Raw genomic sequence first — 26,298 nt, 5'->3', positions numbered from 1 at the left:
GTGTCCAGACATCAGGGACATGGCACTACTGTCTTTGCATGAAGAACTGTATTGTTAAAATTTCTAATAGCTCAAAGACAGATGATGTGAAGGAGGCCATGATCCAACTCACCATTTGTACTGAAGTATTAAAATTGTAATCTGTGAGAGTTCAATAATACCTTCAGTAACTAAAAGTTTTGCATGTGAATCTTGAAGTGTGTAATTTAGCTGTTAGCCAGATTTGTTATCTTCAGTTGGCATTTCTTTATTTGTGAGGTCATTTGCAATCCAAGATGCTAGTACTCTGGTGAGTGCTCCAAACACCATAGGCAGTCAGGGTTTACATCCTTCAATCTTCTCAGCTCTTTCTTTTTTTAGAGAATGCATACCTGTAGAAAAAAAGGCCAACACTAGGAATTTTGCAGTAGAACAGTTTAATACTCCACACATTATGTCTTCAACTGCTATATCCTGTTTCACCTTGTATGTTCTTCAGATGTCTAATGCTATATCAGCATTAGAAACAAATGAACTAAGTCCTTTCAGAGACTTTAGGAGCATATTACAAGTTCTGTGAACCAGTATAGAAGTTCTCCCAGGGAGGTAGCCCACTGAAATGTTTTGAAATAGGTACCATGTCTGTGAAGAGTCCAGATAGCTAATTCAGAGGTGATCAGTCAGTATACTTATAGTAGAATTACTTTCCTTTTTCTATACCTTTATTCTGATAATGGGGCAAAGGCTGTAATTTCAAAAGCCTTTATTTAAGTAGTGAAGTTTAAACAGCCTTGCTGTTTCCTAGTTTGCCACTTTTAAAGTTCCACCATGCCTGTTGGGAGTGTGGGGGGTGGGTTGAGGTGGGAGGTGAGTGAGACTGTACTAAAGAATGGGTCTGTTGAACTGATCCAGCTGGAGAAAAAAAAAAGTTTTTTTTTTTCTTATTTAATTTTTCAGTCTAAATCGGTTTTCTGTCCTGTTTTCCTGTACGACTACAGAAACAGTCTATTACAACAACTAAGGGAGAGGCTGGGGAAGGGTCTGTTTAAGGAATGCTGTGAAAGTGTTCCTCCAGACCATTTTGTATATGTTACTTGAATGATATTCCATGCAGTTAAAGTAACTGATCAGCCACCTGCATGTTCCAGTTTGAACAAGTAAACTTTTTCTTTCTTCTTAGTGTTATTTAAAGCAGTTTGGCTTCTATGTAATGATGTAACATAGCATTTTTGTTCTTTTGTTTTCCTTTTTTTTTTTTTTCCAAAAGAGTGTAGTAAAAGTGGGAGAGCATGCAAAAAGTGTCCCTGTTACGCAATTGCTTGTGGGATGTACATCCCATATATGCAATGGTATTGTGGTTCCCACTTCTAAATTTAACAGATTAAGTGGTAAAGCACCTTAATTCTATGTTAGATGTTTGACTAGTTTACAGAGCATAGCATGATGCATAAAAATGAAAAGAAATTAAAGTGTGGAAAAGTAGGTAGATATAGAAATGATTGATATAAACAGACATTAATACATCATAATTCCTAAAGTTCATTTACTTAACTGCTGTTAATATGAAAGATAAAGACTGTATATTCATATAATAATCCAAAAAACCTTCCACAGGAAAATTTACTATTGATTTACATAATTCAGTTTTGATGGAAACAATAAATTGGCTATTTTTCTTACTACTTCCTTAAGTAACCTTTAGACTATCAATGATGTTGCCAAGGAAATCATTACAGGCCTAGGGGGAACTGCCGCCCATGGGGGACCTGTGCTGGAGCAGTTTGCTCCTGAGGGATGGACCCCGTGGTACGGAGCCGTGTGGGAGCAGTTCCTGAAGAGCTGCTGCCTGTGGGCAGCCCCTGCAGGATTGGTTTGGGAAGGACGGCATCCCGTGGGAGGGACCCCACGTGGAGCAGGGGCAGAGAGTGACCGTGAAGGAATGGCAGAGACAAAGCATTAGGGACTAACAGTAGCCCCCATTCCGCTGCACTCACTGCTCGTGGGGAGGACATAGAAGAGGGTGGATGGTGGAGGGGGGAGGGGAAGTTTTTTTTAAGTTTGCTTTTAGTTCTCACTGCTGTAGTCTATTATCAATAGGCAATAAACTACAAATCTTCCTATGCTGATTCAGTTTTGCCCATAATGGTAATTGGTGAGTGATCTCCCTGTCTTTATCTCAGTCCATAAGCCTTTTTTCATCATATTTGCTCCTCCTATTTTGTTGAGGAATGGGAGTGAGAGGGTGGAATGGTAAAGCTTAGCTGTCTATCTCTGTGAAACCATCATATCCACATACAGGCTTTTCTGGAGGCAGAAGATAGGGATAGATGATTTTAGTGTTCCCTGTATTATTTTTGTTGTATGGTCTACATTAGTGAAAAAAGAATGTATTGTTTTTGAACTTGAAAAATTAATAGAGACTTTGTGTGAGATGGTATTCTGGTGATTTATATTGGATTAACAGAACTATTGGTTAAATCCCTACTGCGAGGGTAACTGCAGTCAGACTGCCTGTCTATCACTGATGTGGCTGTGTGGTTAGGTGACAACACATTGCTATTTGGTCTATGTAATTTTTGTTGTTAGTGTAGAGGATGCGTGGTCTAGAAGAAATCTATTTTGATTCTTAATCTTAGTCTCTGATTTCAAGGCCAATGTTTTATTTGTTTGTTTAAAAAGGAGGTAGGAAAAAAAAAAGAAAAAAGACACCATAATATGCAGTTTACTGGAAATAGGTCAAATTGTGATGTAACACTCTTTGTGAGAAGACCTTACTGAATGAAGAGTAAAAGCAGTGTAGGTAAAATATTCCATTTATTTTAGTCAATATGTAAAGTCTGCAAGTTTGCCAGCTTTGCTTGTAAGTACGAGCTTGCATGTAGCTGAGATTTAGGACAAGGACAATAATAGTAATATGTACTCAAAGTTGAATATGTCTCAGCTTCCTATTTCCCATCTGTTGTGTCATATTAAAAGAAAAATAGAACACACCGATGTGACAGTAGTGCTGTATAGCTGGTACAGGTTACATTTTTCATGCCAACAATGTCTTTGTGGAAGACATCTCTAATTTATACAGGACAGAAGAATTCACAGAAATTGCTTTGTGTGGGGGATGTTTTCTGTGATTTTTAACCTGTTACATAGGTTTAAAGTTACCATCTAACTTTGTAACTTTATAGTGATTCAAAAAGGTTGTGAAAAATAACCATTTTTTAAGTTATGTAGTCCTTGTCTACTTAGTTTTAGAGTTGTCTTTTTTTTCCCATAGACAGTGGAGGTGCTTTTTGATTAAAAATATTTTTGAAAGCATAAGTCTCTTTGCATTTAGTCATTGATCATTGAAACTAGTTTTGCCTTGAAAGAAATTTGTGCCATCTTAGCTTTTTTAGCTTTGCAATTAAAAACAGATTAGTCAGTTCTATTTTTCCTTATCTGTTTCTAATGAATTTCACTTTTAGTTTTTTACATTACAATTTCTGCAAATACACAGAAGCAAACCCCATTTTTGCTATACTTACGCTCCCTTCTGTTAGACTAGAAACATTTCAGTTTGCCAGTTGTTATTTATTTATTTTGAAACACATATTTTACAAAAACTGTTATTTTCATCAACTCTTCCCACAGAAGTACTCCTCCAATTGACGTTTCTGTGCCTATCCTTCCATTCCTTTTCTTTTTGTTAAATGCTCTTTTTGAAAGGACAGCTGTAGGCATGTATTTGTCTTCCTTTTCACTGCTGCTCTTCATTAATGCTAGTCCCATTTCCCACCTCCTGTGTGCTAGTACTTCTGATGCTCTGGATGTGTGTGCCATGTCCCATCTTAGGTCCTTTCAAAGCTGCCAACATCAACAGAGGCTTCACTGTTGCTGTCCATTAGTGCAGTGCAGTGACACCCATCCCTGCTGTCACACCACAGAGTATACAGCGACAGCCCTTTGTTCTAGAAAACAGATTCAATTTTGTGCACAGTCTCTTACTCCTCTTGGAGGCCCTGAAGATTTAGACCTGGGCATATGCCCCGATAAAATAGGAATGGGTCTGGTTTTACAGGTGTTTTGGTTTGTGTAGTACTCAGCTCCTGCGGGCAAAATGTGAACTGAGCATTCTTGTCAGCGTTAGTTGTCTATAAATAGCTGAGAAGGGACAGAGAGAGCTCTTCATGCTCAGAAAATGGCATTGGGTTTTACTTGGTCAGCACACTGAACCTATTTTTAATGTGTCTATTAAGCTATCTCCACATTCCTACTCCACATCCCAAGTTCATGTAATCAGAAATAGCCTATCAGATAAAAGATTTTCCACAAACGTTTTTGCGATGTCATAAACAATTTGTTGAAACAAAAATCCATTTTACTTCCCCTTTTTTTGGTAAGTTTTCTCTTTTTTTATCCTTAGTTTCTGGCAAGGAAAATGATGGTGAAATACTTCAATAGTGCTGACTAACCAAAAAAAAACCCTTTATTTAAAGATAATTTCAATCAAACAAAATTATTTCAATGGAAAATGGAAAAAATATGTGAAGGATTTACAAATAAAAGTTAGAGTTTTCTCCTTTTTCTGTATAAAAGGATGATGTGTCTTTAATTCTTCTGAATTCACTCATGTGTAACAGATTTATCGAAGAGAAGAAATATTACAGTGTTTTTCTGTAACTTCTATAGTGTTTTTTTTTTTCCTGTGACTTCTATAACTTCTCTGTAGCTTCTTATGCTTTTTTTACAACCTGTATTTTCCATTGGAATATTTTTTCCTACCTCCTTAAAAAAAAAAAGGCTTCATCAGTATATAGGCATACATTCAGAGAAAATAGGCTGCAAGGTCTGTGTTTATAGTAGGGCTTGCAAGAACAGTATTTAGTGTGTGTACAAGTATGTGTTAGAGAGGCATAGTTCTGTATTTCTGTATAGAGAAGGTAAGTGATGCCACCTTTTTCCTTCCTAATACAAAGCTGTGCAGACACTCTTAAGGCAGTGGTTAATAAGCATTAGAGATCTGGTATAATTTTTGCTTTCAGGAGAACTTTTTTAGTTTTCTTAAGAGACATCTTTTCCTGCTTTCGTTACTTTTCCTGTGTTTTCATATTCGGAGTTTTGAGGTTTCTATTAGGGAGCAATTTCCAGTGCCCTGCATGCCTTCTGCATATTTTTCTGACCCCAGGCTGTCTTCTCTTCACTGTCTGAGAAGGGCTTTTGGTCCTGTTTTGCATTCCAAGTACCATGGGAACTGTAGTTCTTGGGGAGTGAATGAGGTGACAGTGACTGTAGGAAGCACAAGTATTCCAGCAGAACTATGTCTTCCCTTCCTTGACTGCCTTAACCTCTTTGTAGGCAAAAATAGGGAACCTCCTGCAATGGTGTATCTTCATGTTTGAAGAGAAACAGTGTTTGGGGCATTCCAGTAGAGACTGAAAGGGCAAAGTTTGGGCTAAAAATAGCTCAGGCCAAGCCACAGGCTGTACTTTAATAAGTTGGTGTGTGTTACACAGCTTTGTAATATGAGACCAATACAGCTCATGTGCTTGTATGTGGATGGTTTGCCTCCCTGGCTTTGCCAAACAGTTCATAAGGAAACAAAAAAACTTGTCAAGAAAGAAACAAAGGGGACAAGCACTCCAGTGGTGCTCTGTGCTTCCTGAAATGTGTGATTCCAGGGGTAAAGGTTCCCATAGTATTTATTTTGAATGTCAGATAAGACAAGTTTGTACTTTGTATTTATTTAGATTTTAAGTTAAATTCCTTTAGATTTTTATAGTGGATTTATACACTATCTCTGTTTAAATACTTTTTTTTTCTCCACAGTCCATTGATGGCTTGCATGAAAAAGGAATGGTTGAAGATGTTCATTGTGGCTCCATGAAGAGTATGCGACCTCCTCACCCTGGGATGGGTCCACCTCAGAGTCCAATGGACCAGCATAGCCAAGGTTTATACATACTGTGCATGCTCTTAGGTTTTGGGGCCCCATTATGCCACAAAGAGTCAGTAGTTCTGTGGAACATATTTCTAATTACTTCCATTCACCTTTGTTTAGAAAAACGAAGCTCATATCAGAGGGGAATGTGAATAACATACCAAGGTGAATAACATCCTGTCTGTAGTGCTCATCAGTCATCTACTTGAAAAAAACAGATATTTTTGTAACATTCAACTCAGTGATCTGTGATTGAAACCCTAATGCGTAATGCATCATTTGACCCCCTATCTAGGACCATGAACACTAGAAAGTATTGTTCTTCCATTACACCTCACAGTATTGGTTAAATGAAAAATTACTTCTGCAGTTAGGTATTCTCCATCAGCTAAAACTTTTCCATTGAAGTCAGGGGGATGGAAGATGATTTGAGAGCAACATTTTACCTGACTGCATTTACCTGGCTCCGTTTTAGGGCCATTTCTCTTTAATGTTTTCATAAATGACTTGGATGTGGGACTTGAAAGTATACTGAATAAATTTGAGGATGACGCTAAATTGGGAGGAGCTATTGACTCCCTTGAGGGTAGAGGGGCCTTGCAGAGAGAGCTTGACAAAGCTCGAAGAGAGCTGGACAGTCACCAGTTGTATGAAACTTAACAAGAACAAATACCAGATTCTGCACCTCGGTAGGGTTAACCTCGTCTATACATACAGATGGGGAAGAGAGGCTGGAGAGGAGCCTTGTGTAAAGGATCTGGGGGTTTTGTTCAGCTAGCTGATGACCATGAGTCAACAGCATGCCCTGGCAGCCAGGAGGGCCAGCTGTAGCTGCAGTGCATCAGGTACAGCACTGCTAGCTGTTTAACGGAAGGGAAGCCCTGGATATGGGGAAAGCAGACTTCAGGCTGCTCAGGGAACTAGTCAGCAAGGTCCTCTGGGAAACTGCTTTTGAAGGCATTGGCGTCCATCAGTGCTGGTCAATCTTTAAGCACTGCCTCCTAAAAGCACAGGATCAGGCAATTCCAAAATATCGGAAGTCAGGCAGGCGGGGCAGAAGGCCGGCCTGGCTGACCAGGGATCTTCTACTGGAGCTTAGGTGAAAAAAGAAAGTGTACGGCTGCTGGAAGGAGGGTCAGACGACATGGAAGGAATACAGGGATGGTGTTTGTGTTTGTAGGGAGAAAATTTGTATGGCCAAGGCCCAACTAGAGTTGAAGCTGGCCACGTCTGTGGGAGACAATAAAAAAGGGTTTTTTAGATATGTGAACAGAAAAAGGAGAACCAAAGAAAATATAGGTCCGCTACTTGATGGGGAAGGTCTCCTCACAGACAATGACATAGGCAAAGCAGAGACATTTAATGCCTTCTTCGCCTCTGTCTTCAACACTGATGATGGGCTTCAGGACCCAGGGTGCCCTGAGCTGGAGGACCATGACAGTGGGAATGACAAACTCCCAATTGACCCCGAATGTGTGTGGGATTTGCTGCTCCACCTGGATCCGTACAAGTCCATGGGTCCGGATGGAATTCGTCCCAGGGTGCTTAAAGAGCTGGCTGAATTCATCGTGGGACCTCTCTCAACTATTTTTCAACTGTCTTGGGAGTCCAGAGAGGTCCCAGTAGACTGGAAGCTGTCAAATGTTGTGCCAATTTTCAAGAAGGGTAAGAAAGAAGACCCTAGAAATTACAGGCCTGTCAGTCTCACGTCAGTGCCTGGTAAAATTATGGAGAAGATGATCCTTGAAGTTACTGAAGCGCACCTGGGGGACAATGCAGTCATTGGTCCCAGCCAACATGGGTTCATGAGGGGTAGGTCCTGCCTAACAAATTTGATTTCCTTTTGCGATAAGATCACCCATCTAGTCGATCAAGGGAAACCAGCTGATGTGATCTTTTTGGACTTCAGCAAAGCTTTTGACACAGTTTCCCACAGGATCCTATTGGACAAAATGTCCAGCATACAACTTAACAAAAACATCATACAATGGGTGAGCAATTGGCTGATGGGCAGGGCTCAAAGGGTTGTGGTAAATGGGGCCGCATCTGGCTGGCGGATGGTCACTAGTGGGGTCCCTCAAGGCTCCATTTTAGGGCCAGTCCTCTTCAATGTTTTTATAAAGGATTTGGATGTAGGACTAGAAGGTGTTTTGAGCAAATTTGCTGATGACACCAAACTTGGAGGAGTTGTGGACTCGGATGAGCATGGAAAGGCCTTGCAGAGAGACCTGGACAGATTGGAGAGCTGGGCGATCACCAACCACATGAAGTTTAACAAAAGCAAGTGCCAGGTCCTGCACCTGGGACGGGGCAACCCTGGCTATACGTACAGACTGGGCGACGAGACACTGGAGAGCAGCCCTACAGAGAGGGATCTGGGGGTTGTGGTTGACAGCAAGTTGAATATGAGCCAGCAGTGTGCCCTGGCAGCCAGGAGGGCCAGCCGTATCCTGGGCTGCATCAAGCACGGCATTTCTAGTCGGTCGAGGGAAGAGATTGTCCCGCTCTACTCTGCGCTGGTACGGCCTCACCTCGAGTACTGTGTGCAGTTCTGGGCACCACAGTAGAAAAAGGACATTAAACTGTTGGAGAGCCTCCAGAGGTGGGTGGCGAAGATGGTGAGGAGCCTAGAGGGGAAGACATACGAGGAGTGGCTGAGGTCACTGGGCCTGTTCAGCCTGGAAAAGAGGAGGCTGAGGGGGGACCTCATCGCAGTCTACAACTTCCTCGCAAGGGGGAGTGGAGAGGCAGGTGACCTACTCTCCATTATCACCAGTCATAGGACCTGCAGGAATGGTGTTAAGCTGAGGCAGGGGAAGTTTAGGCTGGACATCAGGAAGAGGTTCTTCACCGAGAGGGTGGTTGCACACCAGAACAGGCTCCCCAGTGAAGTAGTCACTGCACCAAGCCTGTCTGAATTTAAGAAGTGTTTGGACTGTGCACTTAGGCACATGGTCTAAAATTTTGGGTAGACCTGTGCGGTGCCAGGAGTTGGACTTGATGATCCTTACGGGTCCCTTCCAACTGGGGATGTTCTGTGATTCTCTGACTGTTTTGCGCTGCTCTGGTGCAGCCTCACCTCCAGTACTGTGTGCAGTTTTGGGCATCACAATATAAAAAGGACATAAAAATATTAGAGAGTGTCCAAAAGAGGGCTACAGAGATGGTGAAGGGTCTAGAGGGCAAGATGTGTGAGGAGCAGCTGAGGTCCCTCGGTTTGCTCAGCCCAGAGCAGAGCAGGCTGAGGGGAGGCCTCATGGCGGCCTGCAGCTCCCTCACGAGGGGAGCGGAGGGGCAGGCGCTGAGCTCTGCTCTCTGGGGACAGCGACAGGACCCGAGGGAACGGCATGGAGCTGGGACATGGGAGGGTCAGGCTGGGGGTTAGGGAAAGGTTCTGCACCCAGGGGGTGGTCGGGCACTGGGACAGGCTCCCCAGGGCAGTGGTCACTGCACAGAGCCTCCCAGAGTTCAAGAAGTGTTTGGACAATGCTCTCAGACATACAGTCTGATTTTGAGTGGTCCTTTGGGGACCCAAGAGTTAGACTCGATCCTTGTAGGTCCTTTCCAACTCAGGGCATTCTATGATTCTGTACACCTTTTAAAAAGCATGGGGGAAAAAAAAGTATAAAAAATAAATTTTGCATCTCATCAGAAATTATAGCAACAAAATTGTGGATTTAGAATATGTGCTCATATATGAGAGTTATAAATTAGAAATGAATTGGTAAACTGTACATAGAGTTGTAGATATATATAATCTATGTAAATTGAACATGCTGCTGTGAATAACTAATCTTGAAATAAGGAGCACTGAACTTAGAGCAAGTCTCAATCAAGAATTTTGGAAGTAGTGATTATTACAGTCTACTAAGATACAATCAACTGACTCTTTTTGTGGTGAGAGGACATGCTTTGATGAGCAAATCAAAAACATTTCTAACGTAAATCTGCAACAGTTTTGTCATTCTGCTCATAAATTCATATTTGCTGTTTCCATGGCAATTACTGTTCTGAGATTTTTGCCTTTTTTGTTACTAATGATAATTACTAAAACAAGATATGCAACTTTATTACTTTGATTATGTTTTTTTTTTCCCTTGATTTTCAGTGGCATGCTAGTCACGTGGGAAGAATCTCTTACGATTTGAGACAGATTGTTACATTTTTATTTCAGTCATACTGCAACACCATGGTTTACAAAAACGTCGGGCATTAATTTATGGAAGAAAAATCTTAATTGGTATCTGTCTCCTCAGCAGTTACTCCTTTCCACTCTTGCTGCCAAATGGCAGAAAGAGTAACATTCCTGACCATTTGCAGAGACCAGTTTTCTTTTCTTGAACTCATACACAGTGATGTCCTTGTTTCAGTATTAAAACCTTTCTTTTAATGCTAATGAGTTAAATAGGAAGGGAAGTCCATTGCTCTGACTTCATAGCTGGCTGTTTAAATAATAATCATGCTACATTTAACTGAATTTGAGCTGTGTTAGAAAGTGTGTTCAGCTTCTGTGAACTTCTGTGCTGGAAGTCCCAGTGTTGATATTAGAAGTATGAAATTCACTAAATTGTTAAACTGCTAAACAGTTATTCAGAAAATAAAATCTATGTTTAGATTTGATTTTGTAAGAGGAATTGGGAGAAATTGCAAAAAGCCCAATACATATGTGACAATGTTATGTTTTTTTTTCTTTAATGATAATTCTTAAAGAGATATAAGTGGACTGAAACAATTTCCTCAGTTTTTCTGGAATTTAGAACAAAGTAAATGCACTTACGGGGACACAACAGTGACACATAGACCTGTTTGAATAGTTTGGGTAGTTTTGCTTGCTATTGGTAAATGAAGGATAACAAATGTAGGTATTTAAGGTTTTGGAACTTAATCTGTATATATTTATATATTTTTAATTAGCAACCAGTATTTGTTGAACTTCTTACTATAAAGATATACCAATTTAGTTATTTTATAAAATTCACCACAATTTTGCTACTGTACAAACAATGCTTGTTGTCCCTATTGTTCTTCAATTAGCTGCACTTTCTTTTCCGATTTTTTTTTTCTGCCTTATAAAGATGAGAAAAGATGTGTTGGGTCACCTTATCCATCTGCCTGCCAGCATAAGACCTCACAACAGCTTATTTCTCCAGCCCTAGTTTTAAATTACTTGCACACATGGGGCCTGTATGTCTTTCTCTTGGCTGAGAGTTTCACAAGAGATGATGTTAACACTGGCCGTACCACCAATAGGGAAACTTTATATATTGCTTACCTTAAAAAAGATTTTTGTAAGTTTGATCCAACATGAACGTATTTATCAATGTGTGTTTTAAGATGTTACGCTTTTCCACTGTTATTGTGAGCATGTACGTGATTTATTTTTTAAAAAATAAACTTCAATTTTTGTCTGAAATGACAGTTAAGGTAAATGCCATACTGAACTAAAATTCTTCAAATCTATATCTTTCTCCTTAAAAAATTCTCTTGCATTGATCTTTTTGGGTAAGCATGTAACCTTCCAATCAGGTTTAGCAGAAAGTTTTTATATGATCCTCAGACATCATCACCATTCAAGTCTACTTAATTTTTAGTGGAAGTCAAGATCTCTGTTAAATATTGCAGTATTAGGAGTGGTAAAACCTTGACTCTATCTACCATTCGTTGATCAGAGTTTAGAATTCAATTGTGTTCTCTTCTGTTTAATTGTATCATTAAAAGTGGAGAATAAAAGGTCTTATCTTAATTTTTAGCTCTCTAGTTCTTCAGCTTTGTAACAGATAAGGAAGTTGGTCTTCACTTCTGTTAACTAAAGTGGAATTAAAAGCAATTAGAGCAGAAACTCATACGGTCTGCCTTTCAAAAATACTTGTGTTTGGTAAAGTGTTAGGAATAGGGTTTCTTCTGTTGTCAGTACTGAAGAGAATATGCAATTTATGACATTTTATGATGTATTTCTCTCAAAAAAAGTTGGTGTCAAAGAGATGTTCTTAATTATTTATACAGTTAAGAGAGCAGCACTTGTTAATTGCTTAAAAATTCAGAAAAATTTCTGATGTAGTTTCACTAATCCCATTGTGGGATTATGGAGATGATATAATCAGAATCAGTCCCTCCTCAGAGGTGCGTAGCTAAAGCACAATGGGACCTAACGGGGGAAAAAATCATAAGAGTGGTTAAGAATCACCATCATTGAAGATCTTCAGAACTTACTTAGATAAGACCTGGAGAAACCTGATACTTTGAGTTACCCCAGTTTAGTTAATATCTGGGGCTATTTGACCTTCCTTTGCTAGAATTTGATGTCTTCAACTCTGTATATTTTTCAGAACTCTCTGTTATTTTTTGCCACCTCACACAACTCCTCTGTTGCAAGTGTTTTGCAACTTTATCATTCAGTGCTTTTGCTGTCTTCTGTTCTGAAGATTAAACTAAGCTGAAGTGTTTATCCTGTATTGAAGATAAAATTTTATGTGGAAAATCTAGAGGAAGTGGTATTTGATAGTTCATCCTGAAATAATGATCTAGAGATTTAAAAAACGGAATGTTTACTGTGGGAATTCATGCGTGCCACAAAAATGCATTTGACGAGCTTCATGGTAGATGAAAGTTTGTTTGCAAAGTTAAAAAGGATGTCCTTCTTAACTGTACTTAAACATTCTTAAGCCCTGTGTCTTTAATATTTTCTTTTGCAGCATGTGCTTGTTAAACTCAATCTTCACGAGTCTTTATGTGTCCTTATTCAGAGCCCATATGTGCATGCTCACCTGTAGTAGAGTAATAAGATAGGTATATACTTCATGAGGATAGGGCAGTTACTGAATTATTTCACACCACTAAATCTTCTGAAAAGTTTTAAACTTAAAAAGGAAAACTTCCATATAACCTCTCAAATTTTAGGTTAAGTGCTGTAAGTGCTACATTTTAGAGCCTCTACAAGATGGAAAGGCCTTTGTTCTTTTCTGAAATATTCTATTAGAATTTTGTTTTAAGTCTTAACGCTTGTCAAGCCTTTTTTCCTTATTACCAAGAATCCTAGTACACAGGACTTTGAGGTAGAAAGAAGGTGCAATTAACACATATCTAGAAAAGGAAAAATATAAATAAATGCATGTTTCTGGAGACTCCTCTCTACAAAATAGTCATAGACTTGTAGCTGGAGCCGCCAAGACTTGAAACAAGTGCTCAAAATCATATCCCACAATTCTCATTTTTGTAGTACAGATGGATTTCAAGATCTTGGTTCTGAAATGTGTCAGTGATTAAGGAATATATAACTTGGAAAGCGTTGAAGGGGAAATAAACTGTCTTTCAAAAGGCAGTTTTGAAAACAATCTAATTCAAAGTAGGTGCTATTTAAAGCAAATTCTGAGATTATAAGTGTAATAGTATTGGATAAACATAGCAATAAATCTTGCATTTTTCAGGTATAAAACAATAATGCAATTTTGTGTGTTTTTTTTTGTGGCGTAGTATTTGTTCTCTAAAAGCAGTGTTCTCAGCAAGAGGAATTTCTAGCTTCAGATCTTAATAAAAAAATAAAATTTAAGGCAAAAGTAACTCTGAAAGGAGAGGAATAAGTGAAGTAAACTTAAGGTTATTTATTATTGATTTTATCACTACTAATAGGCGTGTAAACAGTTTTTGTAATGATCTAGTAAATACTTTCAGTAACTTTAACTTTTGAACATCTCTTTTTTTCTTGAACTCATCACCTCACTTTCCCTATTTTTCTCTTAAATTGTTTAATTTTTCTTATAAAAATCTTCTTTCCGGTCTTCGTCTTCTTTAGTTACAAGATTGAACCCAGTCCGTTTCTGTCTTGTCTTTTTTGACCTTTCTCATCACAAAACCTTTACTCTTCTACTGTACTTCGATCTCATTTTCCTTTTTGAGGAGAGCTGAAATCCTGTGTTCTTTTTCCTTTATTTAGACATCTACAGACATGTAAAGCTTGTAAAATATTTTCATCCCCAGAGGCCCAGCATCACTAGACTTTCAGTTCTTTAGCATTCTCATCTGTCTACTTGTAGAAATTCTAGTGACTTGCAGCTTCTGTCATCTCACAAAAGAGAATTTAAGACTATGAGATTTTGTCCATCTTCCCTTTACTGGGAGACCAACAAGAATAGTGAAGCTAAAGAGAGGTCAAAATTACTTTTTTTTTTTTTTTTTATCTGGACTACGTGTAGATGAAGTTGATGCAGTTTCACTTAGTGTCAGATTGATGGAGATTTGTTATCAGAAGCTTTTGCATGAAGTTTGGAGTTCCATATCCCTTGGCTTGGTAAAGCATATGAACATGAGCCAGAAGATTTCTTGATATTAGTTTTAGTTTATTTTTTTGTTATTATATATCTGTGTTCGTGTGTGTGTATACATACATATTTTCAAACTGGTTAGAACATTATTTGTGCTCCATAATACCAGAATGAAGTGGGTAAATGCCATCACCTTTTTTCACTGTTGGTAGAAATATTTAAAATCTAGCTGTCTGTAGCACTTTACCTGAAAGATCACTCTTAATACTTTTTTTTTTTTTCTGACATGCTATGTGTTCTTGATCTCACCAAAAATCTATACCATCTGTTTTCACGGATGAGTTACAAAACTCTTGGAAATATGTTATGTGTAGTTAAATTAAGTGCAGTTAAAATTTAGACACAAAACTTCTGTGTTCACAACTGCTATAGAAAGGTACAAGCACCATTTGATTCAGAATTGTGCTTGCTCTCTTAGAGTTTTATTAGAGTACCAGTCTTCAGCAGCTTCTTTAGAAGATGATTTTTGTGCTGGCAGTTGATGTTCCAAGTTCAAGATGAGCACCCAGATGGTAAACGTTATTGAGTGTTCTTCATCTGACTCAAAGCCTTAATCTGTATATATTAAGGAGCAATTGTGTAGAAACTGAATGCTGCCTATTTCTATTTCTGTATTTTGGAGAGGTTTGGCAAAGAGGGTCAGTAAGGGTGAATAGGTAGGTGTTCCTTGACACATGTACATCAAAAAGACATTGCAACATCCAGCTGCAAAAAGTGCAGAATCTACTACGTATGTATTGTAGTGAAATATTTGTCTAACATTCTAGTGAACCTGTATGCCATCCTGATGTTTCTTCGTTGTATTTCATGTTCAAGTTTGTCTTACTCCGAATATGAGAGTAATCTTTTTAGGAGTAATTAGACTGCAGAATCGTAACTGTTCAGACAAGAGGTCACATAGCTATCTTGATACCTCACGGAACTTCTGGTGGCACTTTGCTCTTGCAGAAAATACTACAACCATCCTGACTTGAGAGGCATTTATATACTCTGTGTACTACTAAAGAAAATTAATGAAATTTAGGTTTGACTGCACAGGATAATAAGTTTGTGATCATCTCATCTGTTCTAGGTTATATGTCTCCACACCCATCTCCACTAGGAGCACCGGAACATGTTTCCAGTCCTATGTCTGGAGGAGGTCCAACTCCTCCTCAGATGACCCCCAGCCAGCCAGGACCCATTATACCTGGAGACCCACAAGTTATGAGTCAACCCAACAGAGGTCCTTCCCCTTTCAGCCCTGTACAGCTGCATCAGCTGCGGGCTCAGATTCTAGCATACAAAATGTTAGCTAGAGGTCAGCCCTTACCAGAAAACCTCCAGCTTGCTGTTCAGGGAAAGAGGACCCTGCCTGGCATTCAACAGCAGCAGCCTCCCAGTGCCTTCAACAGACAGTCTGGTAAGTGCACCCAGGCCTTGTGTCACTGCACAGATAATTTTTGGAAGTTCTTCTTTTGGAACATTATAGAAACACGTGGTGTTCAGAACTGTAATTTCAGACAGTATTCTGGCCTTTGGTTTTAACCTTAAACAAGCGCATAAAACATCTCTTATTAATAGGATGTTGTCAACACTGAAATTAAAATATTTGCCTTGTTATGTCAGATATTTTTTGAATGCTAATCATACTTAATTGATCACAATTTTACTATTCTTCTTAAAGTGAATTTTCAGTCTCCTGTCATTATGGGGAAAAAATAGATATGAAATCTGGAGCAAGCTGACTGAAGGTAAAACAAACCATGTATAGTGTTCTATCAAGTACATAACATGAGGAAAAGAAAATGTTCTTAGTATTCTTTTTCTTCTAATGATAATAGATGTTACAATGTAGTAAGCGGGTACCTTTTGGTCCTGAGAAAACTGTTACATTAAATACCCTTTGTAGTTTCTGAACACTTCCATTACTGAGCCAGCATAAGAAATAGAGCATTAAGATGATCCTGTTTTCTTGTTAGTAATGGTTTTAATAATTCCACTGGTCACTCCATTTCAGTGCATATGACTTAGATATGACTTGATACCAAACAGAGGGTTTATTTAGATGTGATTTTAATATGCTTCATTATGTATTTTTTCACAGTAGAATCTTCTTAAAACCATGTTTAATGCACAAAAATACTATTTGCCTAAATAGACTAGCATGCTGGAAAGCAGCTGACTATTGCATGCTTGGAAATGCTTTGTATCTCAATACGTTTATTTCCTGTGTCAAATTTTAGGTATTGGGTTACATGCAATGAGTGGTACTGCAACTGGACCAGGGCCTGCTCCAGGAATACCCGGACATACACCTGCCATTACCCCTAAAACTTGGAGTGAAGGTATAGAGGAGTATAATGCAAATTTTATGTCATAGACAGAGTTATGGTTAAATGGTGTAGGTAGAGAGTACAAAAAAGATGCAGAAAAAAAAAGGGAAAGTAAAAAGTAATACAGAAGAAATAGCGTAACCTTTACTGTGCCTAGGACTTAAATCTCAAGGAGAATCTAACCATTTATTCATCCATGAGTGACTGACCAGATGAAATTATTACAGTTGTTAGGCAGCCTGAACATAAAGCACCTTTTTATAATCAGAATGAAATATATAAGCTGCCTGAGGGACACCCATAAAATCTACTTATGTTCTCAGAATGCTTAATTGCAGGAAGCTTGTCTTTCAAATATATTCTTTGTTACTGTAAACAAAAGTATTCAAGACATAGCAGAATGAAGCATTTTTTTTAACTGGGTTGCTTTGAAAGTACAGTGTAGTCTTTGAGGTCTAATGAACAGAATATCATTTTTTCCCCACTTGATAATAATTTTTGAATCAAATAATTTGTTTGGATTTACAGGCTCATTTTATGGTTTGGAAGTAGAGTAAAAGAAGGATTGTATTGAAAGGAATTAGAAGTCCCTAATAGTAAATTGTTTGAAGGGTTTTGTTGGTTTGTTTTTTTGCTTTGAGAGATTTAAAAAGAAATACAATATTATAGACTGGAGAATAACACATGCTTCTCATGCATTGGAAATCTTATGCGGTGCTGTTATGTGTGGGTAAATCTGGGGACAGTGATGACTGTGATAGTTGTTGTCATAAAAAATTCTCAGTCATTAGTCAGCTACTTAGGGCCACATAAAAAGGAAATGAAATAATAGTATGTAATCAGATGTAGAAGTGCTTTTCTTGGAATACTCCCAACAAATATTTACAATTTGAGTGGGATAATAAAGAGGGTGAAAAGTGTTTCTTGAGAGGTTGTATGTATGAGTTTATCAGGCACAGTGCCTTCTAGCTCAAATGCTGTGACTGAAAAATGCTGGAAGGTGTATAAAATCACTAGATGGATAGTTTTATTTAAGTAATCCAGTATGCCATAATAATATATTTGTCCTGTTCAAGTATAAGCTGCTTAGAGTTTGTCTTTTTTCACTGCTCTTTTTGATAGGAAAAAAAAATCTGTTCTTGCTTTGTCTGTTACAAGGATTTATTTAATGCATTTTTAAAGATTGTGTTTACTTCTTTAGATTTATTTTTCATTCATTATGAAGTCCTTCATGGTAGTGTGTGTTCTACAGTTCTACAGAATTTGCATGATTGACTGAAAAGTGAGACTAAAGCGGGGCTTTTGGTGGCTTTGCTCTCTTTCCTTATTTTTTTAAAGCTGAAATGCAATGATGAGGTTCAACAAGAGCAAGTGTAGAGTCTTATATCTCTGGAGAGGAATAACTGCACGCATCAGTAATGGTTAGGGGCTCACCTGCTAAAGGGGAGCTCTGCAGAGAGGGACCTAGGGGTCCTGATGGAAAACAGGTTGGCCATGAGCCAGCAGTATGCCCCGTGGCCAAGAAGGCCAATGGCATCCTTGGGTGCATTAAAAAGAGTATGGCCAGCAGATAGCGGGAGGTTATCCCCCACTTCTACTCAGCCCTGGTGAGGCCACACCTGGAGTATTGTGTCCAGTTCCAGGCTCCTCGGGGGGGGGTTGGACTAAATGATGTCCAGAGGTCCCTTCTAACCCCTATGATTCTCTGATTCTGTGAAAATGCGAAATTTGTGCTTAAGTTCCTTTTCTGGAGTTTGAAGCAGATGTGTCAATGACAAATGGTGATCTCTGAAGACTATGTCTTTTTATCTAGTCTTTTTATCTAGTTTTCAGAATATTGGATTTGTTTATGTTGATTGCAAACATAATTTGTAGTTGTTTTTCCTAGCATTAAGTTACTATGACTCCTCAGACAATTAAGTGACAGCTTAATTGTTACTATGTCTGTTGTTGTCAGTGACAATTTTTTGCATATCTGAATGCATGGGTGACTTGTTGACATAATGATGTACTGAAATATGTGACACACAGTGTCTGTAAATCATCTAATTCCAACTCCCCTGCCGTGGGCAGGGACTCCTTCCACCAGACCAGGTTGCTCAAAGCTCCATCCAGCCTGGCCTTGAGCACCTCCAGGGATGGGGCATCCACAGCTTCTCTGGGCAACCTGTTCCAGTGCCTCACCACCTTTAGAGTAAAGAATATTCTCCTTATAACTAATCTAGGTCTACCCTCTTTTAGTTTAAAGCCTTTACCCCTTGTCCTGTCACTGCACTCTCTGACAGACTCCCTCCCCAGCTTTCTTGTGGGCCCCCTTTATGTACTGGAAGGCCGCTCTAAGGTGTCCTTGGAGCCTTTTCTTTTCCAGGATGAACAACCCCAACTCTCCCAGCCTCTCTTTGTAGCAGAGGTGCTCCAGCCCTCTGAGCATCTTTGTGGCCTTCCTCTGGATTCACTTCCACAGGTCCTTGTCCTTATGTTGGGGGCCCCAGAGCTGAACACAGTAAATGACAAGTACTATATTCATATTAACTGAGGAGTTAATTTGAAGGGCCACAAATATAATGGAAGGACCGAATCACCTTTCCTATGATAAAAGGCTGGTGGAGCTGGGACTGTCCATCCTAGGAAACAGAAGGCTCAGGGAGATCTTATAAATCTATATAGGTACCTCAAAAGGTATTTTTGAGGGAGCAAAGAGTATACAGCGAAGCTCTTTTCAGGGGTGTACAGTGACAGGTAAGAGGCAATGGCTCCAAACTGAAATAAAGGAGGTTAAACTTGAGCATTATGAAGCACTTCTTTACTGTGAGGATGACTGAGCTTAGGCATAGATTGCCCAGAGAGTTTGGAGATCCTTGGAGATCTTCATAAACCATCTGGACGTTGTCCTGGGCAAGGAGCTTATGTAATCCTGGTTGAGCAGGGGGGTTGAACCAGATGAGCTCCAGAGGTCCCTTCCAACCTCAGCCATTCTATAATTCGGTGATTATAGATGTATTCTGAAGTGGTGCAAGGACAACAAACAAGAAGCAGACTTAGATCTTAAGGGAAATAGAATCACAGAATGGCTGAGGTTGGAAGGGAGCTCTGAAGATCATCTAGTCCAAATAGAGCTGTTTTATGTCTCCTAATGCTAAACTTAAAAGTCAGCATGGATGGGCAAATAATGACATTCATCATAAAGTTTCAAGTGTATTTTTTTTTTTTTACCTTTCAACCAATTCCTGCAATGTGTTGTGTACTTCCATTTTAATGTTTTTTTAAATACAGAGTAAAGTCTATCTCAGTGTGTGCTTTTCTGGTAATTTTGTATGTTTGTCTTAGCTTCATGTTTTGTCTTCAGAAACCATCTTGAATTTCTTCCTATATTCCATATTTCATGTTATAAATAAATATTTTTTTATGATTCAGGCCAAACCCCAGATATGAGTGTCTCCACTGCTCCTCAAAAGGTTCCCGCACCTCCACCTAGTGGAAGGCCTTCTCCTGCCCCTCCTGCTGCCCAGCCTGCTGCTGCCATGCCTGGACCTTCGGTACCACAGCCACCACCTGGACAGCCTTCACCCATCGTTCAGCTGCAGCAAAAGCAGAATCGCATCAGCCCTATCCAGAAGCCACAAGGATTAGACCCTGTTGAAATACTTCAGGAGCGTGAATATAGGTAAAAGTGAATAACGTGATTAAAATGAATATGCAGATTGTTGTTTTGCACTTTCTCAACAGATAGTCTTTACTATCAAGTATCGTAGTGACAATCATATAAACCAAGTTTCCAGAGAGGGACCGTGTCAAAGAGAAGTACAGAAACATCAAACTCAAATTGATAATTTAATTTCACCTCAAGTTACAGCCTAGACAAAGCATACTGGCAGTATCATTGCAAACCATCTACGTTTTAAAAAAGCTCAAGTTCTCAGCTGTGTTACTGTGTTACTTGGATTTTTCAAAAAGCAGAAGTTAGGAAATCAAAATCTTTGTAATCTACAGAGAAACCAATTTAGTGTGGTAAGTTTTCAAAATTACAAACAATAAGGAAGGGAGCAGTGGAGGTCGAACAGCTGATAGTGGCCAAAGCAAAAGCAAATTTTGTTAGCGATCATGGTGTTGGTTGGACTACCAAAGACTAAAGAGAATATTAAGGATGACACAGGCAAGATTAAAGAAAAGGTTACCAGGAAATACAGTCTTTAAAAGTTGTCTCCTGAGTGCCCTAATTAGTTGATGAATTATATTCATAACAAAGTATAGAGGATAGCATTTCTTGTAGAACTAGAAAGAGACTTCTCCCCTTTTCCTGTCAACAAGGCCCTTTAGACAACAACAGTTGTCCTTCAGAATCTGCAGGCAGAAGGATCTTGACCTGCACATAAAACATTTCTAAAGATTATCAATTGGAGGGAGAAGACTGCACATAGCACATTGTTTGGTTTGGACTAATGAAACCTCTTCTAATTACTATAAGAATGAGTTTGTGAGGAAAAAGTAACCAAATGGAATGGCAATCTCACTGGAAGCAGGTTTGAAGACTTTCACTTCATGAAGGTAAGGCACCATAAACTGTTTTAGGATGTGGTGCTATGTCCAGAATCCAGGCCTTGATCCCAGAAAAGCTCTCACTTTCTGCGTAAAATAATGCTTAAGTAATTTTGTGGCATGTAGTTGTGGTAATTATCTTTTTACTGGTAGGACACACCATTACGTAGTTTCACAGTTGCTCAAAATGAATGTTTGTATTACTAGCCTGAACCAAGAATTGTGTGGCCAATATAGTGTAACCTTCCCTGCATCAGTTGCCTCAAATTTTTTACTCCTCTGTCTATCCATCTCTGCTCTTATTGCACTATTTACACCAAACTGTTATGACGTAGTATGCATAAGTGGAGGAAAGTAAAATAACTGTGGCAGAAAATAATTTGTTACATTTAATATGTAGAACTGATTGCAGATACAGCATATGCACGCACTAGGTTCTAAACACCCTAATCTTGGCAGAGTAAGTGAGGTGGAAGTTTGAGAGGGATTCTGTGGTAGGAGGTTCTCACTTTCACTTTTTACGGTAGTGGTTAAACAGTGATCCAAGCTTTTTTAATGTTGAACACTGCTGGAATTTGATATAGCTTTGCATACCAGAATGCTTAGAACTTCTGGAAGTCTCTTCATTGCTTAAAGCTGTGTAAGTAATATAAGACAAAAGCTTTAGGGAAAAAAAAACAAAACAAAAAAAACAGTGTAACAGCTTTTATGCTTTGGATGGTGCTAGGCTTAGCTTTAATGTAGGGAAGCTTAATGCAGAAACATGAAGCATTCACACTTCCTCCATAAAATGGGAGTAGAAAAAAGCCGGTACAAATATTTTTATTCTGATAACCTGTGAAGTTAGCGGTAGCTTTATGAAACAGTTATCTCTTAAGATCTGTGAGCAGTTAAAATTTCTAATAAAGCATTATTCGCTCACATACCCAGAAAACTGGGTTCACATTTTTCATGAAAAGATGGAATTAACACATAGGTGTTTCAGGTATCCTTATTTCAAAGATATAAACCCAAAAGGCTTGCTGTTTCATTGTGGGAGTCTGAGCACTGAATCTGATCAAGTTAGGAATTCATGAAGGTCACAAACTGTTTACTCTGTGACCTTAAACATAGTGTGTCTGGACTAAAGGTGTGAAGTATAGTGCTGGGGATTCTGTCTCACATTCATTTACTACTAATTCATCAGCTTTGTGATAAAAGTTAATTACTGGGTTACTTGGCCTTTCTTTGTGGTTTATACGCTCCTCTTAAGCAGTTCACAGCTGACTTTTGGTAGAGGATACATGCTACTGTGTACACATTTTCATTTTTTTATGGATCATTCATATAGTTTCTGTATTAGAGCATGTCTTACTTGCACACATTACAGTGCTGTAAAGGTGAAATACTTTAGTTTTTGCTATTACACTAAATAAATCACATCTAATTATTTATTTCAGCGACAGCAATTCTTTTTTCCCTTCCTTGTTACTAGGATGTTATGTAGTTTGACAATTTATCAAATAGGCACATACAAGTACAGCACAGTGTTCCTATCCATTAACCATGTATTAAATAGACTGCTGCAGATGGAGAAGCAGTAGTGGACCTATTAACGTATTGCTGGGTCTGAAAAAGCTTTGAATGTGGTGTAACATCAGCATACTATTTCTTCTCCCTGAAAACCCGTGATCCATTTATTTTAAAAAGTCTCTGGCATAAATTAACAAAAAGAAAGAAAGCGGAGAGTTAATGTTGTAGTCAAATTCGTCTGGTTGTGCCAAGAAGCTATTTGTAGCGTGTGTTAAAAAAAGGATTGTATGATAATTGTTGTAAATCTCTGTATGACTGACTAAAGGTGGATAAAAATATACCTAGATATTTTAAAATTCTGATTAATATAAGAATTCTAAAGTATTTATATGTGGAGAGCTGTTAAACTTGTGGTCCTTATAATCTTGCTGAGGTGATAAATTCATACCATGCTTTTATGAAACTTCCCTTAACACTTTCTTCAAAATAAGTGCTGCTTTTCAGTCTTAGTGAATAGGTGATCCCTTAAAGCTAATTATATGCAGTGTATTTTAAAGTTATTCTGCTATGTGGAAAGGCTTTTTTCCATCGTATCATTAATTTAAAAAATGTACTTGTGTCTTGTGGACTGTTAGTACCTTCTTTCTGTTATCTGCAAAATCTCTTTTTTATGTATATTCATTGCTTGCTGTATGGCGTCCACTCCAGACTTGCTGGAATGTGCAAGAGTAACCTTTATAGTTGACCGCAGTTAATGAGGAAGAGGTGTACATCAATTAATTGCAAAGGGATTTCTGTGTAGATATGTTAGCCACTTTCTTCATGGATGAGGATAAATTGCTGAACTGCAAAGATTAATTAAATGTGTTGTTTAAGTAAGATAAAATTATATTCCTCAAGTCCTAGTAAAATCATCTGGGAAACTCTTCTCCTTGAATTCCATTGTTGACTTAATAGCAGTTAGTATTTTTTCATGAAGACAAGAACAGTCCAATAAAATGCAGGCATTTTCTTTAAAGATTTGAAGGTGGCTCTAATTTTAAAACACTTCAAGCAGTTGTGGCATTCACTTGAGGTGGGATGTCTGCCATGAAATTCTTTTAAAAATCCTATTGACTACCCAGGAAAATTCTACTACTGTTAGTAACCAAGACAATATGTTTAATACTTCCAGGAAAGTCTGAAATAAAACTGCCAAATAAGTTTCCTTTTTTTGTTTAATACATAACTCACTTGGCTGCCATTTTTCTTTACTCTTTTCTATGTATGCTTTATATTTTCATTAATATGTACATTTTTTTGACCAGGACTTTAATTTGAGAACAAACCTGAGTTTCTATGAGAATTTTCTGAGTGTTAGTATCTGTACTGACTTTGAAACGCTGTGGGTTTTTTCTTTTTTTCTTTTTTTTTTTGTTTGTTTTTTTTTTTGTTTTTTCCCTACTCCTTCCATGTGGCTGTATTGTAAAAGGATAATAATCACACATGAAAGAGTAAGTGTTGTGAGGGTAGCTCAGTGCAAACCTCTGTTTTTCTGGTCACTTCAGCATATGAAGGAAAAAAGTTGGAGGAAAAGTTAATATTGAAATGCTAAGTTGCATTGTATATAATAATATATAATAAATATAATAATTTTATGTGTATTTATTCATGGTCAGCCTTTCAATAAAGCAGGATTGAGAACAAGAAAGAAAATGATTAGCAGTTTGAAGGGTCTTTTATATGGAGTGGACTGCTTAGTGTGATAACGGGACATAACAGCACACTGTGTAAACTTGCATTATATTTAGTTGTATCTCAAGAAGATTGTATATTTTGATTTTTTTTTAATAATTTAGATGATAAAAATACAAACTCCAGCCCAACTTTGGCTTGTAATTACATTTATAATGCGTAAACTTTTATGTTTAGGAGGCACTTTCATCTATTTTCTTACCAGAGTTAGGCTAACAAACCAATTCTGACAGAATCAATAAGTGAACATTTCACATCATATTTTTTGCAAAATGCTTCATCAATTTAGCTATCTAAAACTGTAGGGAATAGTAGGACGAAGCTAGATTAACTTTTTGTGCTCGTCTTCTTGTATAGTGCAAGAAGGAACACTCTATGCCAGCAAAAAAGAAGAAAAAATATAAACTGAAAATATGTTCAGTATTCAGCCTTACTAAGTCCACAGCTCAAAAGGGGAGTTTGGGAAGGTTGTGACTGCTTCACTCACTAAAGTTCCTAGAAGTCAGTGAGACCAGGATCTGGCTATAACTTTTTTAGGTAATTATTTCAGAAGCATGGCAGCTATTTGGGGAGTGAAATAAATCATAGTTGTGATCGATGATTACATCTATGTGTGAATAATCAACAGGCAGAGCATCCAGCATGGACTTAGAATACTAATGGTATTCTGTTTGTATGCCATGGCTGCTTTTCTGTATGGATATACAATAGTACATCTAATCTCCAAGGAAACCACATAATTCTCAGAATTTTGCATCTTTAGTTGCACTATAATGTCTTCTCAATAACTGGAATGCTCAGTTACAAGTGAAGCTGTACAAAGTGTAGGCTTTTTTTTTTTTTAGTGTAGTATGGCTTATTTAAAGGAACAAAATGTACCGATGTTTCTAATGAAACTCTTTCTGGCTAGGACAGTAACTCTTTAGGTTTTACATTTCAGTCTGTATGAAAAACTTAACTAACCCAATTTTGCTTCAATTTTTTGTTCTCTTGCGGGCACTTAGTTACTATCTTCTGCAGTTATGCAGCATTACTTACTTTTTCTTCAGGAACTTCAGAAGTCTTTTGGGAAGACAAAAAGTATGTTCTAGAATTTTGGGAAGGAGTACTGCTACAGAACAGATGTTGTCTGCCACTTTACAAGTGATTCTAGTTGCTTTTCAGATTATACAAGAGTCATTATGCATGTAGCTACTCTAACTCCATATATCAGGTGCAGCCGTTTTGCCTGACGTGTGATCTACTTTCCAGCAGTAAGGCTTACATGTCAAGTGTATGAGAGTTTGTAGCACAGTGCACAAGCCACAATGTGGAGTGCTGAGGGAGTGAAAGGCAGGGGAGACATGGAAAAGAACACTGTATGCAAAAAAGCTCCATAGAAAGTGTTTTCTTTCTGCCTTCACACCAGTCCAAAAGTCCTCATCACAGAAGAACAGCAGCAGAGGTCTGTTTTTTAATGTGATCTGATGTTTTGTGCTTAGCGAAAGTAAAGAAAATGGAGATTTTTGTGAGTCCTGTGCAATATAGGGAGATAAAAGATATTCCCATTCTTCAGCTTTAGGTTTTTGATTTTGGGAGAGAGAGGACTCCGTTTTCTTTCTCTCTCTCGTTTCCTTTATCTCCCCCTTTCTCGCTGTCTTTCCTATTCCCTTTCTCTTTTTTCCTTGCTCTTTCGTGCTCGTATTTCGTTCTCGCTCTCTCTCTTTCCTCATGCATTTGGGAAATGAAGGGCACTGAATCAGTTGAATTGCATGCAATTTTTGTATGACTTAGAATTTTTGGGTCTGTTATTTTTGTGCTTCAGCACAATTTGCAGTTCACAAAAATACTTAATTGTAAATAAAACCACAAAACCTATATAACTGTTAGCTCTGTGATCTTGGTTTTCAGTGTAAAAAATGTAACAAAACAAGGTCCTTATGGCTTGTCCATTATTCTCTTTCTGTTGAATTTGCGAATGAATGCAAAAGGAGGTTGCAAAGGTAGAGTG

At 38.2% G+C, this 26,298-nt stretch overlaps 1 protein-coding gene across 5 annotated transcripts in view; it reads left to right on the top strand.

Moving 5' to 3' along the window:
* SMARCA2 (SWI/SNF related BAF chromatin remodeling complex subunit ATPase 2) overlaps positions 1–26,298 on the top strand; it is a 125,086-nt gene that overhangs the window by 11,665 nt on the left and 87,123 nt on the right. For all 5 annotated transcript variants that reach the window (XM_083817128.1, XM_083817132.1, XM_083817129.1 and 2 more), the window contains exons 3-6: positions 5,782–5,905; positions 15,284–15,613; positions 16,437–16,538; positions 19,941–20,190. In XM_083817128.1, coding sequence (XP_083673254.1) covers positions 5,782–5,905; positions 15,284–15,613; positions 16,437–16,538; positions 19,941–20,190 — 806 coding nt within the window. The remainder of the gene's footprint in view (positions 1–5,781; positions 5,906–15,283; positions 15,614–16,436; positions 16,539–19,940; positions 20,191–26,298) is intronic.

Source organism: Anser anser, assembly GCF_964211835.1.
Source record: "Anser anser genome assembly, chromosome: Z".
Classification (NCBI taxonomy): Eukaryota; Metazoa; Chordata; class Aves; order Anseriformes; family Anatidae; genus Anser; species Anser anser.
Note: the sequence above shows the minus strand (reverse complement) of the source record. Positions and strands in the feature narration are given on the sequence as shown.